The following is an 18,798-nucleotide window of genomic DNA, read 5'->3' on the forward strand; positions in this document are numbered from 1 at the left end:
AGTAAATAGTCTCCAGGAAGAAGACAACTTCAATATTCACATCTACTTTAGTTACTTCATGTACTTTTTTGTTTCAAGTGTGCCTTCAATGAATGATATCCAGTCCAGTTGGTTGCCTGGAAGTTGCCCCAGGCCTGGAACAACACGAAGGCCATGGAGGCGATGGCCTTTGTTGCCCCTGGTCTTGGCCATGGTGCTCTGTTCAAACTTCCCTATAGACTTAAATATTTTCCAATGGTTGTTCCCTTTTCAAAATGAAAATGGCCTTGCCCTCTCAAAGATGAAGAACTTTCTAGGGTGTTGATTGTTCTACAGTGTAGACAATGGCACAAGGTGCCTCAATTGTTCTTCATTTACTATTTTAATCATTGATGATATTTAACAGATATACATGTATAACTGCAGTTTGTCAAAAGAGGAGGCACAGCAAGATTTTGCACTGTGCTTTTAAATTACACAGCTGAGAACACAACAATAAAATTAACCTGAATGCTGCATGCCTGAATTTGATTAAGCCATTCAAAATAAAAATGCAGTGAAAGCTTTCCCTTGTTTAGCATAGCGATATGCTACAAAAAAATGTATCAGTTGCTACTGAAAAATCATTGTTTGCTTCTAAAAATTAGTATTCAGTGTGCAAAAAACAAGTTTAGTCTCAATATTTTGCTATGCAAAATTGCCAGACAAAATCGTTCCCTGCAATGCACCAACATTCTGTGTATGGCACATAATTTTGCTTTTTAAATTGCGAGTGAGACGGTTAGTGTTTGCTGCCACTGGGCTTAGAATAAGGACTGGGCAATGCTTTCATTCAATCTACATAACACTGATCAGTGTTGACATGATGGATGTGTGAACCGTGCTTGTAAATTGTCAAATAATGAGAAAGTATATTTTGATTTCCATTCCATCTGATCTGCATTAACTGCAAGTCATAAAACTAGAATCTGATGACTCGAAATAATTGAAATGTTTTTCTTACTGGGATTCAATGAGCCACTAATATGAAATTCAATGCTATGTTCCGTGCAGTTAAAGGTGCACTTTCCTTGTACATTTCAGTGCAAACAATTTTCATCTAGGCCCATTCCATAGGCCCATCTAAACACAGCCATACACAGAGTTTGCCCTTAAAGGCAGTGGACACTATTGGTAATTACTCAAAATAATTATTGGCATAAAACCTTTCTTGGTGACGAGTAATAGGGAGAGGTTGATGGTATAAAACATTGTGAGAAATATCTCCCTCTGAAGTGCCATAGTTTTTGAGAAAAAAGTAATTTTCCACGAATTTGATTTCGAGACCTCAGATTTAGAACTTGAGGTCTCGAAATCAACCATCTAAACGCACACATTTTCGTGTGACAAGGGTTATTTTTCTTTCATTATTATCTCGCAACTTCGGTGACCGATTGAGCTCAAATTTTCACAGGTTTGTTACTTTATGCATATGTTGAGATACACCAACTGTGAAGGCTACTCTTTGACAATTACCAATAGTGTCCACCGCCTTTAACTTTTTCAGTGACTAGCCAGTAGGGACAGTTAGCTTGTCATTTCAAAAGTCTGTCAGCTTTTTCACCCGTCCATTTTTCAAATGAAACAGCCAACTAGCCATCTGGTTCACTTGGAGCGTATTTTGACAGGGCTGTAATTCATAAAGCTGTTTTGCAGAAAATACCGCTTGACAAATTTCTTTGCTAAGCAAAAAATGAGAGGGGCACCAGCCACAACAATGCAAATTTAAAGTTATTTGGGCTGGTAACCTGTTTCTGCTGAGCAATACTATTTTGTGCTTACAGGCTTTATAAAATTGGCTGTGCCGAGGTGTCCGAACTGGCATTTGGCTACAGACTACTTTTACGGGAGAACGCTGCACACACCCACTGAACTACCCATATGATCACTGAGTTTGCATGACTTCTTCACATTGATTCCACACAAAACTACATCTCGGGTCATAATTCAAGTTGATTGTTTCGATTGGCTCACTGTTCAATATCTGCAGGTGTTCACCAAACTGATTACATGTGACAGGTGACAACAAGATGTGCAAGGTCTAAGGCTACGATGTGCAAGGTCTAAGGCTACGATGTGCAAGGTCTAAGGCTACGATGTGCAAGGTCTAGAGCTACATTTTGTACCCTAGGTACTTACCAAATCAGCCTCTTTCTGGAACTCATGTAGAGCATTCTCATAGCCATTTGATCGCAGGTAATCCGCGATGGCTTTATTTCTGCAAGAAGAATAAAGAAAATGGGGAGTTGTTAGAAGTTACAACGAATCATGAGGAACTAAAGTTTCATTTTAACCCTTCAGAACCAACACTTTTCAAAAAAAAAAAGCTACCCAGACGTCGAAATCAACACTTCGTGCGTTTCGGATACCGTACCACACTTAAATTCAGCTTGCTCCAGTTTCAAGCGAGTATAGGATTACAGGCCAACTCCTTTTATTGCATGGTCTTTATGGTCAAATATTAAAGTTGGCTTAAATTTGTTTTCTTTTTCAAGATTTGCAAATTGTTTACAATTTCTAAATCAAGTTGTTTTTTATTCAAACCATAGGCTATTCAATGGATAACATTTATTAATTCAGTCATAAAACAAGTTCTTTTAAAGTTGTACAACAATTGTCTGAATACAAATTCTTGCAAAAAACTTGTACCCTTTCAAGGTCAACATACAGAAGTCTAGGTAAATAACTATATAATAATATGAATTTTTATAAAAGTACTTCGCATCAATGGCAATATCAAAGCTTTTTTGAAAAGGTAACAACCTACATGTACGTAGACATCAACCAACAAAGCATGGATACATTTTACTTGAAGGTTACATTAACATGATCATCTTCAAACATCACATATTTTCATTTTTTATTATTTCGGCCAAAATATCTCAACAAATTATCTTTATGAAATAGATAGTAATACAAAACAGTGTACAGTTCGTAAATCGTGTACAGATGACAAGTTTGTTCATGTGGAACGTGTGTCAAGGTTCCACACCCAAACCTTCATGGAATGGCTGAACTAGGATCAAACATTGCTGATGTACATGTGCATCATGTAGGTTGAGTCTGTAATAAATGGATGATGGCTCCTGGCCCTTTTAGATTTTAGCCACTTTGGCCTCAAATGACGCTAATTATTATTATTGGTTTATTAAAAAACATTCAAACTTGGTAGCCAGAGGGTGAATTTCGTTTAAAATTACAGAGCATAAAAATTACTATTTTTAAAATTAAAGAAAAACATTACTAAATAAAAAATATTGATTTAAGTACAATTTCAAAATAAAGATATTCTAAGACTACAATGCACAACTGTACATAAATTTCCTATTTTTGCTTTTAATACTGTAGGCCTACATATGTGACCTTTCAGTATTTATGTCAATGCTGAATAATTTTTAGTTGGAAATTAATTGGAAATTTAATATGACCCATTATTTGTATTATGGCTCAAATGACAGGCATGCAGTTTGACAATGCACGGCCATGTTGAGTATAATGTACAATAGACCGCTCCATTAGGCTCCGCCCACGGTGCACGTGTGAGCAAGAACACGTGAGCCTCTCCAATGCCATTCTGCACAACTCTGTTGCGCGCGCCAAGCATACACGCACGCATGTCAGACCTTATTTTGTTTGACTTTTGGTTGCGCAATGGGTTGTGATTGGTCAATTACGCAATGGGGCAGAACTCCAATGGATTGGTCTATTAGATAGCTACATGTACAACGTTGAACAGTTTAATAATGAATACATCAAGTGTGGATTTATATGAAGGCCATGGTCTATGATGCCCTGGTGTTAACCTTGGTGCCCATCAATAAGATTGCGACATATTCCAAATGGAAGTGGCCTTTACATAATGCTAATAATGGCCTTGCCCTAAAACATGAAACAGGCCTGATTATGTCTGTCATACCATAAAGAAAACCTTGCTTTACTCATACAGACATATTCCACTCCACTCATATTATTGATACACTATGAAAACCATCACATTATTCTCAAAAAGGGCAAGTCGGTATTTTCTCATCGTTTATTTTGTCTATTTTTCCATGTTCAGCGCCCTAGAGCATGTTAACATGATTAGGGCGCTATAAGTTTTGGTATTATTATTATTATTATTATTATGTCATGGAAAATGTGCATCATGTAATAAAGTATCAAATTAATAATGTACTATGGATTTGAGGAAACTATTTAAGTTCAGTATGTATAATGTGTACTGTACTTTTGAACACAACTACATATTATGTCAGCACAGAAATACTGAATTACATAAAGACCATTGCCTCTGGCGCCCTGGCCTTGGTGCCCCTTTAAAACATTCCCATTGAAAATGTAAGCGCTCTAAGAAAAATTGCCTCACCCACCCCCAACATTCCAGGCCTACTGTATTCCTCATTGCTTTTCACTCAAATTGCCTTTTCTGTACCTCCATCATGTCCATTTAATAATAACATGGAGGAAGAAAATTTTCTCCGCGATAACAATTAGCCATTATGGGAATGCTAAGAGAGCACAGTGTTTGCCAGTAGGGAGTAGATTACGTAGATGCAAATTAACATTGCCTGCAGACTGTACAGCTCTACACTCCATGACTAGTGTCACACTTTAGTAGTAATGTTATCCACCTACAATGTCAGATCATGGAGTCACCTGACTGCTTGATTCAATACACGAACATCATGCAACCATTGGATGCACAAGAACATTGTCTATGACTGTGCATTGTAGACAGTCTTATTTGATCAACGCTCTGCAGCTACCTTGTAAGAACTGTGAACACTTATTGTTTACTCTGTCTTGTGTACAAAGCGCTGGTGTAATAACGGACACCTCTTTATGGAGTTTTGAAAACACAAAGGCATCCAATAAAAACATGCATTCAGTTGATTGTACACATGAAGTACATGGTGCACAAAAACAACCAGCATCATGCAATTAATAAAAAGGTACAAAAACAAAATCCCCTGAAGGATCATGCACCGTTTCTCGACTTGGTGTTGTTTGGTCAAATATGACTGGATGACCAAAGAGGAAATGTTGACATTGTACATTCCCTACTCAATCAACTAACCTTTGTGTACAATGCAAACATCATGTACAAATGGTGGCCCGTATGATGATGATGTATGTACACACCATGTAATGTAGAACCATTGAACACAACGACGTCAAGTTGAAACCAACGGTTGAACTTTTCAGAACCACCCCAATTCATTTAGAGATATTACATGGTGTTAACGCAAACCTTTCCATAATTGTATAATCCCACCATGCAAAGTTTCAAATCCTACTTCAAAGGATTTGGGTACTTTTTAAAAATGTCCATATATTTACACTAAACTTACAGGGTTTGAAGATAATTATAGTGGAAAGCTTCCCTTCAAATCTTACTTACTGAGGTGCTGTAGTTTTTGAGAAATGAGTAAAACAATGTCATGAAAATACGTTTGTAAATGATTTAAAAATAATTTTCATCTCATGAGACGAAAATTATTTTCATGACATAGTTTTACCCATTTCCCCCAAACTACAGCACCTTAGCACGTAGTATTTTCAGGGAAGCTTTCTACTATCATTATCTTCAAACTGTGTAGTGTAAATCTGTGGACATTGTGTTTTTTTGTCCTATAAAAGTTACATAGACCCTTTAAATAGGAAACATATTGAGAATCCTTAGGGACAGTCCAAGGTTCCCAACATTTTCAAGGTCATTCATGTAAAAAGAATATGACTTTTGCACCCCACCCCTTGATTACCCCAAAGTCGTACTCATCATCTTTGTTTTCAATGTGATGTACACATTTTCTAGATGTCCCTAATAATGCCTCATTGTAGTTTTGTTTTAGATACAACCCACAACCCAGCATGCTCGTCCAGCATGTCCACCCAGGATCTACGGATGGATTAGCATCAATTAATGCCATGAGAACTAAACGGATCATGTGCACATGGGTACTTTGAATTACCATTGTACAGTATGTATAATTGTAGAAGTGCACAATTTGTAAATAGGTCATGCAAAACGCAGTACATCTACTAGGCCTACAAGTACAAGTAGGCCAAAATTGTCCTTGTTTTTAGATGCTCTAACAATAACTACACCTCATTATATTACCACACTGTCACATTACACTCCTTCACTCTTTCTTCGGTCCACGCTTAACCCTAACCTTAACATCACTCGCTTGAATGTTCCCCGAGCAAACAACTGAGGTCAAAAGGCTTTCAGTGTAGCTGGGTCAATGATTTGGAACAATCTCCCTACTGTCATTAGGGAATCTGTTACTCTATCTGCATTTCATAAAGTCCTAAAGACTCATCTTTTTCAGCGTTAATTTCTTCCTAGTGCGCTATGATCTTGATGGAATATCTCGTTATAAATTGTTATGTTTTGTAACATGTACACATCATTGAAGCACATTATCTCCATCCCATAAGGCTCAAGTTCAGACTGGTTGGTCACAGCATTCCTCCATGGTCACAGCATGGAAGAAGCAAGCAGGTAGAAATAGGAAGTCACAGATTGGCCACTGTGTTTAGAGTATTTTCTTAGAGATCCATGGCATAGATTGCACGTACATGTATTGCATCCATGTCACTCCAAACCTATACATTATCACTCACACCACACTGGGTTTCTAGCAAACGCTAGCCTTTCATAAGGCCACATGTTATTGATCTCAAGCACCTTCAAATGGGTCATCCAATTAATTTAGGGTCAATGTCAATCAAATGGCAAAGTGTCATGTTGTACTTCAGTAACTATCCAGTCACAGACTGACTGTACGGTCACCTATCACAGTTGTGTGCAAATACATAAAAATATATCTGTCCAAATGCATATTAGAAAGTCCGACTCAAACGTACACTAGATAATGAGGATTTATTATAGCTCGCTTGTCGCCATAAAAAAGGAGACTTGTTTTAAAGAAATCACAAAACCATATTACAATCTTCAATCAAGCAATGTATTACATGTAGCCTACATTATATGTATAAACATTACATTGTTCAAACACATGTAGCATTAGACATGAGGTGTGTGTCTTAAGACAGACAGTTCAAGAAATTGATGGTCTAGTAGCAGTCTACATGTAAGTACTGTAGGTGACGTGGAAGTGTATTCTATAGACATGGTGTACATGTTGTACAACTGAAAATGATCTATCGCCCCAAGTGTTTTTAGATTTTGTTTCAATAAGACGTGATTTTGTACTCAAGCGTAAGTTCTGTGAAGGGTTACATCTGAATCTGCATCTGTTATTTACTGTACAATCGCCTGGTGTGGCTATCCGGTACAGATCGCCCGACACATTAATTTTTGTTACATTTATGTAGATCAGCCACATGTACATGAAGTTCAACAGCTTGACTTACATTACATGTACTAACAAAGTCTGTAGTGAACATGTACCATGTACAATGCAATTACCCATAATGTTCTTTATATTACCCAGCTGTACAGCTAAGGTCAGGAATTCATGTACTCATCACTGTTGTATGTGTACATGTATGTGATGCGTCATCTGCTTCAATCAGAGCAATGATTGTTACTGATTATGCAACATGGATACACACATGAAATAGGCTTGGAAGTTCATTTTATTTTTGAGAGGTCAAGAAAGGTCACTGTCATTTTGCAAAGGACACTTCCATTCTCTCTCTAGTAGACGTAGGCTTTTGCCTGTGGTCTCTTCCTCAAATGGTGCCCCACCGGAATCAGTTCGGTGGTATCACAACCTGACCATTCTTGGATGTTGTTTACCCAGCGCATCTTTGGTCGGCCCTAGGTAGGATGCATCTCTCTGGCATCCAATCTATAACGGCTGTTGCCAAGCCGCCTTGATGAACCACATGGCCCGACCAAGCTGCCTTTCAAAGGGCACCAAGGCTAATAAGAAGGGCAACAAAGGTCATCTGGCCTCAGTGGCCTGCGTGTTATTTTAGGACTAGTACACAACATGTCATCAAAGTATGCACATTGCCAGGCAATGTTATCTTTACAATACATCAGCAATCACATTAAATATGAAACAGTTTTTAATGTTGTATGGATGCTGGAAGCAATTCCTTGTACACTGCAGTTCAAACGTTATCATGCTACTAATCACTTATCCCTATTCACAATGAGACATTACAGTCCTTAGTTTATCAAAAGAGAACAACAATTCCAAAGCATTTTATAAGCACGCTTGTCCTCTTTACTTTATAAATAATTCAGTCAGGGTTTCGCTAAGACAAGGATATTCTTAACCAACAAAACATTAATCTGGAAGTGCTGAAAAAGTGTGAAAAATAATACTGCGCAAAGGCATACAATGTTGTAAATATTTTTTCAATACCGATTTAAAGTGGTCAACAACTTAGGTCATTTGCATACGCAAGACCCTGGTAATGCTGGATTTGGATTACTTATGGTAAATATTTTATGAGCTGTATTGCAGTACATTGTATGGGAATAGTACACGCACAGTGCTATAAAACATCACTGAGTTCTCTACAAATGGATCAAAGATTACACAGAAATTTTATTGAAAAGAAAGGTTATTGTGGATTTGTCTGTGGAAATTAACATAAAATTGTAGGCATCAAACAAGTCCAATACCATGAACAGTGACTGCTTTATAAAATGACCAATGGCACGAATGCAACCCACGTACAGCGGACATGTTAATCATATTGATATTTAGAATGCTACTGAACTACTTGTACAAAATTGATTGAGTACACACAATTGTGCATGCAAAGTTTTACAGACGTGATCCTGTGGCTTATTGCCTTTGGCAATTGATATAAACGAGCTTGGGGGCTGACATTTCTTCAGTACAGACATGAACTTAAATGTATTGCATTGCCGGCGAGAAAGTCTTTTATTTCCTTTTTCGATCCGAAATGAAGATCAGTGGTTTTTTACTCAAGCTTTTATAATGTAAAATGTTCTGTAATTACCATATTGCTGCTGCATGTAGCTTTGCCATTTAACACATTTTCCTTCTACTGTAGCCTTATATAATGTATTGTTGAATGTATGTAAAAAAAGACATGATTTTTTCGCCATCAACCTCAAGTTTTTCCAATAAATACAACCAAGCGAAAAAGTGAAAGAAATACGGTGGTTTTTTTATAGTACAAATTCAAGTGTTGACTTAAAAATCAAAATCAACACTGGGCTCCAGAAATGTTCAACGAGGGTTGCCATACAACAGTGCAGTATAATAACTAAACTGTAGTAACAACAGATCACAGAACAATAATTACGACCTTTGTACATTATTGAAGCATTTTAACCCACAAAAATAATAGACATCCTCAATGTAATTGCTAGGCAGACAAAAGCAGTGCTCAGGCAGCACAACAAATTTGTTATAAAAGCCTTATTGGAGTTTGTGCATCAAACAAATAATGTACAGTACATGTGCAGAAGAAAGAACAGAGAAAAGTAATTTAAAGTCAACCTCGTTTTTACTTCATGACTTGTTTTTCTGAAGATACAATGTATGACAAAAATTCAAACCTGGAACTTTGTGTTCGAGAGCGCAATGGCATTTTCATTTTCTGAAGGGCACTTTTCAAAAAGGTCTATGGGAATTCTTTTGAAAGGGCATCGAGGCCAAGTTTAGGGGCAACAGAGGCCATTGCCTCCATGTAATTCTAGGCCTGCGAGCTGTGACAATCATTATTCTCACTGAACTTTCAGTTGCAGTTTTATGAAACATTCCAAGAATCGTTACCCATTGTTCCTGTTGTTCTAACACAATGATACATGTAGACACAGGAAATCCTTTTTAGTGGGTCATTGAAACACTTAAACATTAAAGAAATGACCAGCTTCCAGAGCAAAAATGAACACTGAAAAACCATGGGACACGTATACAAGCATTGTCAAATGATTGGATTTATCTGAGGCCTATGCCTCTTTCTTATAAATATAAAAGGTTTAAAAATCGTAAAGTGTTGTCGTACTATAATTTATAAGAGAGAGTACTGTATACAGAAATTGTAAACAATACGTATAGGGCTACATTGTTGTTCGTATAGGCTTTCATTGTTGTACACACAGTTTGTACTACAATGTAAAAGTCAGGTACTAATACAAGTCTACAAAACGGTCATTTGCATCAAGATGTATGGTTTTTCATCTTACAGAAAACATATTCATAAAACTTTTAAGGTCTGGTTACTTACTGTACAGTTCATTGAAAAACTGGGAAGTTTAATTTGCTCACAAATACATACTTTCACATACAAGTTGCAATAGTGAAAGTTTTCTTTGTGTTAAAAGTAAGCACTGTATTAAATTGTATTCTAAAATTAATTAATTTTCCATTTGGCATACCCATGCTCTATTACACGACATATATTGTGCATGCGTGACAAAATTGTATTCCTGCCTGAGTCATAGTTGAATCTAGTTGTTTTTTGGACATCAATGATTACATATCATTGTGTTTCAACCTGTCACCATTATAGCAGTACACTTGAGTACATTGTCATTCAACTCACACCTGTCTCTAATTGGCACTAAATTTAAAAGTGGCCCAGATACTTCAGATTGAAGAACATAATGCAGTCACATTACAGACTGGAGATCTACATTAAATTTGACTGAACTTGTTTTAATGTTTAATAACGTAAACAAACAAATGGTTGATAGCTGCGCTTTAATACAATGTACATGCCGTATATCTTTTTAAAAAAGGGTCGGGCAGCTTTTTAACAAAAACAAAAAAAAACAAAAAAAGACCCTCTTCCTTCCTTTTTTTTTTTTATATGATTTTTTTTTCAATGTCTTGTCCAACATATGTATTGTGTGTTTTAACATTAGAAAAAACAATGGATATTGGAAATTTTAAAAAGAATGGCGGCCAGTAAAAAAAGTTTTTAAAAATAAAAAATTATAAGCCCCTCCTCCTTCCTTTTTTTTTAGAAACCCGAACGCTAAACATGTTTTGTTTTTTTATTCGGCCTACAGTAGTACTGATCCTTTTTTTGTAAACATGTCATGATGATCTGTGTACACAGCGTAAACAGACAAATTATATTTTATTTCAATGAAATTCAGAAAGAAAAGCTTAGTTGAACCATGGAGGTAGAACCCTTCAACAAACAGGTAAAAAAAAAAAAAAACTACGGAATTAAACCCCAAGGAATATGTGCCATTGCTTTCACAGCGCAAATAAAGACAATTTCCTCAAGACATTTCCAGCATATTGTAAAAAAAAATGTCAATGACTTGAATCTGCCTAGTACCGGGCTATTCTTTAAATAAAAAAACCCTGTGTAGTCAGTAGACAAGAACAGCCGAACTGATGGTGGCTTGACGTCAATTCATTTACAACGTACAAATTCAGTCTCATCATTTGTGCTATTTTTCCCACAGCAAATTTGACCAAAGTTATTGAACGCTTCAATTTGGTTCGGACGTGCACGGAAAATTTGACAAAAATTCGTCAAATGTGATTAGAGATTTGAGACTCAATTGTGGTTGGGGCTACGCCTCAATTTATGGAGATAAAACACAAAGTTTGGTGTACTGAACAAAGTACAACACAGAAACAAGAGTACATCCAGGATACAAGCAAGTCTTTTTAGAAAAGCGGAGATGAACAAAAGAAATAAGGTGACAACTGACAAGTGCTCAAAAATTCTGGCACTATAGTGTAAACAAAAGATAGGGATGAATAGCTACCGTTTAATAGGAACTGATATTGTGAGTATTCTTTGCCACAACTTCTCACCCTTGATTTATCCTTAATCAGCATGTATGCGTCGAGGTCAGAATTTGTCTCAGTTTTGAAAAACATGATGTTATACAAGCAGAACTTAGGTGTACTCCTGCTTTCGTTTTCAAAAAGAGTTTGATCTTTTTAAACACGGTCATCACTTGCATGTAAATGTATTTCAAGAGATGCATTGAAGTCAAACGTAAGGTTTATCAATGATGTTTAAGAAAATCTACATTTAATTGTAAGATAATTGTTTATAGAGTGCTGGCACCAGCACGTTGGTTCAAAGCTCGCTCTTGTCAATTTTTCTTTTTTCAATCCAAAATTATATAAAATGTGCCAGACCAGAGTCAGTTTCCCTTGTGGTTTATTATTTGTGATGAGCATGGAGGTACGTGTAGTCTACCTCCACAATATGAGACTTATTTATGTGCATGTTAAACAAATGATGTACATGTGTAATGGTACAGTATGTAATTCGTGTACATGGTAAACATTTTACATGATGGACAGTACATGTACACATACTGTACTTACTCAATTTACATCATTGACACTTAATAGAGCAGCAGTAATGAGTTAACGAGGCATCAGTAAATAAACTTAATAACTCAAGTTGCAATCACTACAGTACAAGTGCACTGATTCCAGTCTAAGGTAAACATTTTGACACCTGTTACATTGACATGTATAAATGGCACACCCAGGTTACAAAGTAGGGCAAGCTCCTGTGTGTGGACCCATCTTACAGTAATATGCAACTGCAGAATGTTGGCACAATGCACACACAGGGTGTTTCCATGTACAGATCACACGCAGAGAATAAATTATTCTGAAACACTGCAGGGAGTACGTGCATTATAAATACCCTTGCATGACCACTATACTGTCAAAAAGACTGCATTGCATTGGAACGAATTCATATGCAAACAAAATACATCTCGTTACGATCAACATGACATATTTACTACTGTACTCAATGGTAGCTCCTTCAATACAAAATTTCAAAAATTTTTCTTTGAATTAAACCATTTTCTGCTGTGCAGTTTTTTTCATTGAACAAAAAATATTTATGTTTATTACAATGTGAATGTCCTTTACTACATGCACATAGTTTTCAATCAATGGTTTTTAAATGCAGTACAAACTATACTGTGAATTATCTAACATTTTAGTCAACAAAACAACATGACTGAATGGAAAATACATGTTTTGTTCATTGTCTTCTCCATTACGTCAAGCCGTACTCTATGGTCTAGCAAACAAAACCTTTACATTATTTCTTACATAAAAATCTTTTTTTTTGAGCGGTCTCTTCCTGCTTTACAAATGACAGTACGACACATAATCTGTACAGAATATGTGTAGAGCTTCCGCTAATGTTCGCGGATCACAGCCATGCAGCGTTATTAATTCCTACGGGTCTATTCAGTCCACAGACGTACTTGGCACATGCCGAACCTGTGACTCATACCACGTTGTCACACAGCTCCGACGCAGACATGCAGGCGGGGATGTTTATAAACATATGTGACAGAATATTCCTGTATGGCCACTTATTTTTGCATGGTTTTATTTTGTACAGTTGTTTACTTTGGGGACATTGTGACAGGTTATTTGCGTAAGGCACTCTTTGTGGCACATATTTTTTGTCTGGTTGGGTGAGAGCGTGTTGTTTTGTATTTTATTGGCGTGATTCGGCAATTATGAAATTCAACCTTGAAAAGGAATTTTTCTTGCAGGTTTCATGTTGTTTGGCAATGAAATTCAGATTTTCAAAAAAAATTATCAAAACACAATTGGTACATCCACCTCACATTGTACTTTTTTATTACTACATGTATCTTTGTGTACTTTCAAACTCAATGTTTACATGTGAGCCCGGAATTTCTTTACTGACATACAAAACTACTTTCCAAGAGAAATGAGCTCTGGAAAAGTAGACTGGCTATGGCCTTGAGTTATCCCAGCACCAAGAACACAGCACAACTACATTCATAGGAAAAATGTCCATTATCCACCATTCCCTTCAAGGTCACTTGTAAGATTCAATGCATTGATTTGATAATCTTAGACTTACAAGTTTCCCTTCAACAACAAATCTTCTTGAGCAATGAGTTGTAAATGTCAAAGTATTGACCTTATTTACAAACAAAGTAAGTAATGTTAGGCCTATATAATTTGTTTTTAACCTTACACCGATACGTGTAAAGCACCATATAGGTCCAATCTGTACTTTCCAGAGTCCTATGAGAAGGCACTATATATTTCTTGGGCGAGAATGGAACCCAAGACCTTTGCCATTCTAGAGCAGATGTCCAACCAACTAGACCACAGAGATAGCCCGGTAGCTAGAGGCAGTTCAAAGGTAAAATTACTAAAGAGAAATAGTGACAGCCTAATACGTAAGTTTGCTGAGGGCCCACTGTGGCAACCGTGCGTGTACAGTACTGATACCATTACATGTATAATGGATTTAGAGCACCTTGGAGCATTACTCAATTAGCATTCCAACTTCCAGACAATAAAGTACAAGCACAGAGAACCAGCACCTCTTCTCATTATAACAATACAGAAAGATGCATTCTCATACAGTGTATGATGATACAAAATTGATTTATTGAAAACTGTTAATTGCTCAATGTACAAAACACTTGTGTGGTACTATGGAAAAAGTCGTAAATGCTGGTCATTCAATGAAAATTTGAGGAACTGCTCTCTTTGTATAAAGTAAATTTACAGGTCAACGTCTTACATTTTAGCGGACATGCACAAAGATGGTCAGATACAGAATACACATGCAGTCACTAATCCTGTGTGTTTAATGGTTACCTTTGTAAAATATGTAGCTGATTCTAAAATTTTCAGTTACACCCGTGTTAACTTTCAAAGTTTATGTTTATTTTTGTTTATGACCTTGACAGTGATCAAAACATTGCGTCTTCATCACAGCCTCCAGACTTGAGCTTAAATCACCTTGCAAATACCCCACAAAACAATCCAAGGAGAGAGAAATCCTCAACAATATAGAGTTGAGTTCTTTTTCTTCTTGACAACATTGTAAAATATTCTCTTGAATAATTCAGGGTATCATATTTTAACTATCTCTAATTTAAAGGAACACGTTGCCTTGGATCAGTCGAGTTGGTCTTTGAAAAGCGTTTGTAACCGTTTGTTATAAAATGCATATGGTTAGAAAGATGATTTAAAAGTAGAATACAATGATCCACACAAACACACCTCGAAATTGCACGGTTTTCCCTTTACCTCGTCGATGAACACGGTCGGCCATTTATGGGAGTCAAATGTTTGACTCCCATAAATGGCCGACCGTGTTAGTTTGCAAAGTAAAAAGAAAACCACGCAATTTCGAGGCAAATTTGTGTGGATCATTGTATTCTACTTTTAAAACATCCTTCCAATATGCAATTTATAACAAACGGTTATAAACGCTTGTTATAGACCAACTCGTCCGATCCAAGGCAATGTGTTCCTTTAATAAAATAAAGCCTTGACATTGTTGTGAATAAACAAACTAAATTTACAACTGCACTCCCACCCTCCATGCTGGTGATGGTTTTTGAGTGTCCAGCAACGACAACAATGCTTTACATGGCTTTTAGCTGGAGCACCAGTGATAGTACTTGTTATAATAACTTCTTTTTTTTGGTGGGGGGGGGGGGGGGGTACGGGGGAAGACACACATTTTTCCTGGGCATGCTCAGACAAGTCTAGTCTTAAGTCAAGGCTTTTGTAACTGTTTTTAAATTTTTTAATTGCAAAATATCAAGAGAGGGCGCTGTTCCATTGAGCATGCTGCAAGTAATGAAAGGGGCATCGGTAGCCCAGGCGCATGGCATGTCATGCGCATGTTGAGCATGACAACATACACCTCGGTCGTTGAATGCCCCCTCTGCCTACCCATGACGCATTGCGGTTCTGAATCGCAATAAACCTTATTGTGTCGCTCGGCAGGAGGCAAATTGTATGTTGCGCTGTGTTCATTCTGATCGCATTGTGGTCTGCATTTCGCGGCACTTTTTAGTGAAGTTTTTTAAAAGATTAAATCCAAACCGTAAAATGTTCTTTGTAACTGGAACAGGTTTAGCAGTCACACACATGAAAAGAGGGTGACAAAAGTCTCAATATAGGTACCAACTCCTACATGAGAACTTTGGTAGGCTTAGTAATAATAATAATAATATGGATTTATAACACGCACGCCTACACAAAATAAAAACATTATACAATAGAAAATCAAGAATAAACATAATTTAACTTATACCCAATGAAAGTCTGAGTGAACAAGTGTGTTTTTAGTTCCCTGTTGAAGTTGTTGAGAGATGTTGTTTTGCGAAGTGAGACAGGGAGCTTATTCCATAGGGCAGGAGCAGCTTTGGCGAAAGCACGGTCTCTGTAACGAATTGCTCTAGACCTTGGCTCTACCAGCAAGTGAGATCCAGCAGACCGTAGTCAAACGGGGTAGACCGTAAACAAATGGGATAGTATCAACCTTTGACAGTTAATACATTACAAGTGCCTTCCTGACCTCCATATCCCCTTAACCTTTAACAAGACCAAAAAATGACAACAGTCAAACAAATATGTCGGTCAAGAATACATCCAGCATACTTACAGTTCTTCTCTCTGTCTCTGTGACAACACCATGGTGATGGCATGGAATGGAAACTCAGCAAATCCAGTTAATACTCGATGGATCTAATATCCACTCAGCGTGTGTGAAGGAAGGCCACACGTGCCACACTATGAGCTTTCGTTGTGAGAAGCTCAATAAGTACAGTTTATAGTTCACTACAAAAAAGTCACCAACAACTGGTTTTCATCAGCTCATCATGTTTGCTGTCTTCATGAATCTACATGAAATATCAAGAGAAAAAACACAAGCAAAGTTATAATTACACTGTAGTTCAATCATAATTAAGCAGGGCTACACTTAGTGGGTGCATGTAAATCTGTACTACAATTTTGTCATTTTCCTCTTCATTTAGATTTATTTCCCCATAAAGAAACATTTTGTGTTAAAAGAACAGTTGGATCCCTTAAAAAAATAAACCAACAACTGAAACGTTTCAAGAATAATTTGTGTGCATCATGGAAGTGTTGTGGCCGAGCGGTTAAGAGCACCGAATTCAAACTCTGGTGTTTCTGATCAGCAGAGGGTGGGTTTGAATCCCCTGCCGTGACGCTTGTGTCCTTAAACAAGACACATAACCATTGCTTCGTCCTTCGGATGGGACGTAAAGCCGTTGGTCCCATGTGTTGTGTAAAAGCATGTAAAAGAACCCAGTTATCGAAAAGAAAAGGGGTTCGCCCCAGTGTTCCTGGCTGGATTGGCAGCATATTGCCCCACAGCACCTTGTATACCATTACATGGTGCTTAGATCTTATATCTCAAATTTCGCCCCACTCCTTGCAGTAATAATACCTGGCGCTTTGTATCCTTTGGCAAAAGGCGCTTTATAAATAAGGTTATTATTATTATTATTATTATTATTATTATTATTATTATTATTATTATTATTATTATTATCAGTGTTTGTAAGTTTGGATGTGCAACATGTAGTGTAGGCACACGTCACTTGGAGATTCATTTATAAACAATATATCAGCCCCAAATTGGACGCAAATTGTTGTCAAAACTTTGTCTTCAACTTTTAGCATGCTGAGAACTGACAGTGACAGACAACCAAATAAGTGAATAAATTTGTTTTGAATATGAGTGTTTGTGTACAAAGGTTTTCTTATAAAAATTTAATATCTATTTTAAGACGATTATTTACCCTGAATGCTATCAGCACGTTAAGTGTCAGGATTGGGTGGAAATCGTCCTTGCATTTTGCAATCCTCCAATCTTATAATTATTACATAAGACCGTTAGGAGGATTGAGGGTTCTGAGTTACATAAAGCAAATATAACACCTCTCTCCAAACATTTTAAAAATTTTTAGGAAAAACCACAATTGCTAATGTTTACTAATTAGTCACACCAAATCATTCGTTAACTTAGTTGCGATAACGTAACCCTCCCCCGACGGCTTCAGTCGGGAGGAGGGTCACATGTACGCTATCGCAACTTACGTAAGTCGTCAAACTGTGCTGTCACTTCTTTAAAAAAGGATTATATAAATGTGTTGTTATAGTTTTTAATCGACCAGTTTAGTTCAAGTGGTTTAGTTAGTGGAGTGAACTTTGAATCTCTCTTTTCAATTATTGATTTTTTTTTTAACTTAACATTTTTAAATTAACATGTTTAATTTCAAATAAAACTTTGAACTGAGTAATTTTGTGTTGTTGAAAACAATCCTAATATTATGATAAATCCAACATTTGAAGACAATGACAAAACTAGATGATAAGGTATTTACTATTATATGATTATGATCAAACAGCAATAATATGAGCCAACACCAAAAATGTCACTCAAGTCAGTGACACAACAAAACTTGTTTAGACTCTTCTTATTTCATAAATAATGGTTGGATTGAATATCATTGAAATGAAAAAAGCAGACACACCCTGTCTGAAAGTTCAAAATAAACCGACATAAATATTGTTTACTCCCAAATCACTCATAACATTAAACAGTGTCAGTAATATTGAGTTCAATAATACTCATTGTGTTTCAATGGACTCTTAATTATTCATGAAAACCACGATCTAAAATGACAATTTTGGAAATGGAGTCGCCCAATATGGCGAAGAACGTTGAAACTGACTGCCGCATATCTTATGTGCACAAACCGAATACAAATTTAACTGACGTGCCAAATGACCAAAAGGAATCGCTTAAATGTCTCGTGTTAATTCAATAAAACCATGAAAATATCTCATCCTACCTACCGACTAATGTTTACTTGTTCATGTTCACAGTCGTTCACAATCAAACTCAATCTCGGCACCGAGACATAAACAGACAAAATCCAAGTTTTCCTGTTCTTCCAACACGTTGAAATTTCAGCCAGGATGCACGCTCGCGCATGCGCTAACTTTGCTATGTGGAGTACATTTCCCAAGATGCAACGTAATT

General features: G+C 36.7%; 1 protein-coding gene across 2 annotated transcripts in view; it reads right to left on the bottom strand.

Annotated features, from left to right (window-relative positions):
- Positions 1-18,749, bottom strand: part of LOC117290691 (lissencephaly-1 homolog) — a 30,506-nt gene extending 11,757 nt beyond the window's left edge. For both annotated transcript variants that reach the window (XM_033772214.1, XM_033772213.1), the window contains exons 1-3: positions 18,612-18,749; positions 16,387-16,624; positions 2,158-2,236 (exon numbers count right to left, since the gene is read on the bottom strand). In XM_033772214.1, coding sequence (XP_033628105.1) covers positions 2,158-2,236; positions 16,387-16,418 — 111 coding nt within the window. In that variant the 5' untranslated portion in view covers positions 16,419-16,624; positions 18,612-18,749. The remainder of the gene's footprint in view (positions 1-2,157; positions 2,237-16,386; positions 16,625-18,611) is intronic.
- Between the last annotated feature and the right edge of the window lie 49 nt (positions 18,750-18,798).

Source organism: Asterias rubens, chromosome 5, assembly GCF_902459465.1.
Source record: "Asterias rubens chromosome 5, eAstRub1.3, whole genome shotgun sequence".
In the NCBI taxonomy this organism is placed as follows: Eukaryota; Metazoa; Echinodermata; class Asteroidea; order Forcipulatida; family Asteriidae; genus Asterias; species Asterias rubens.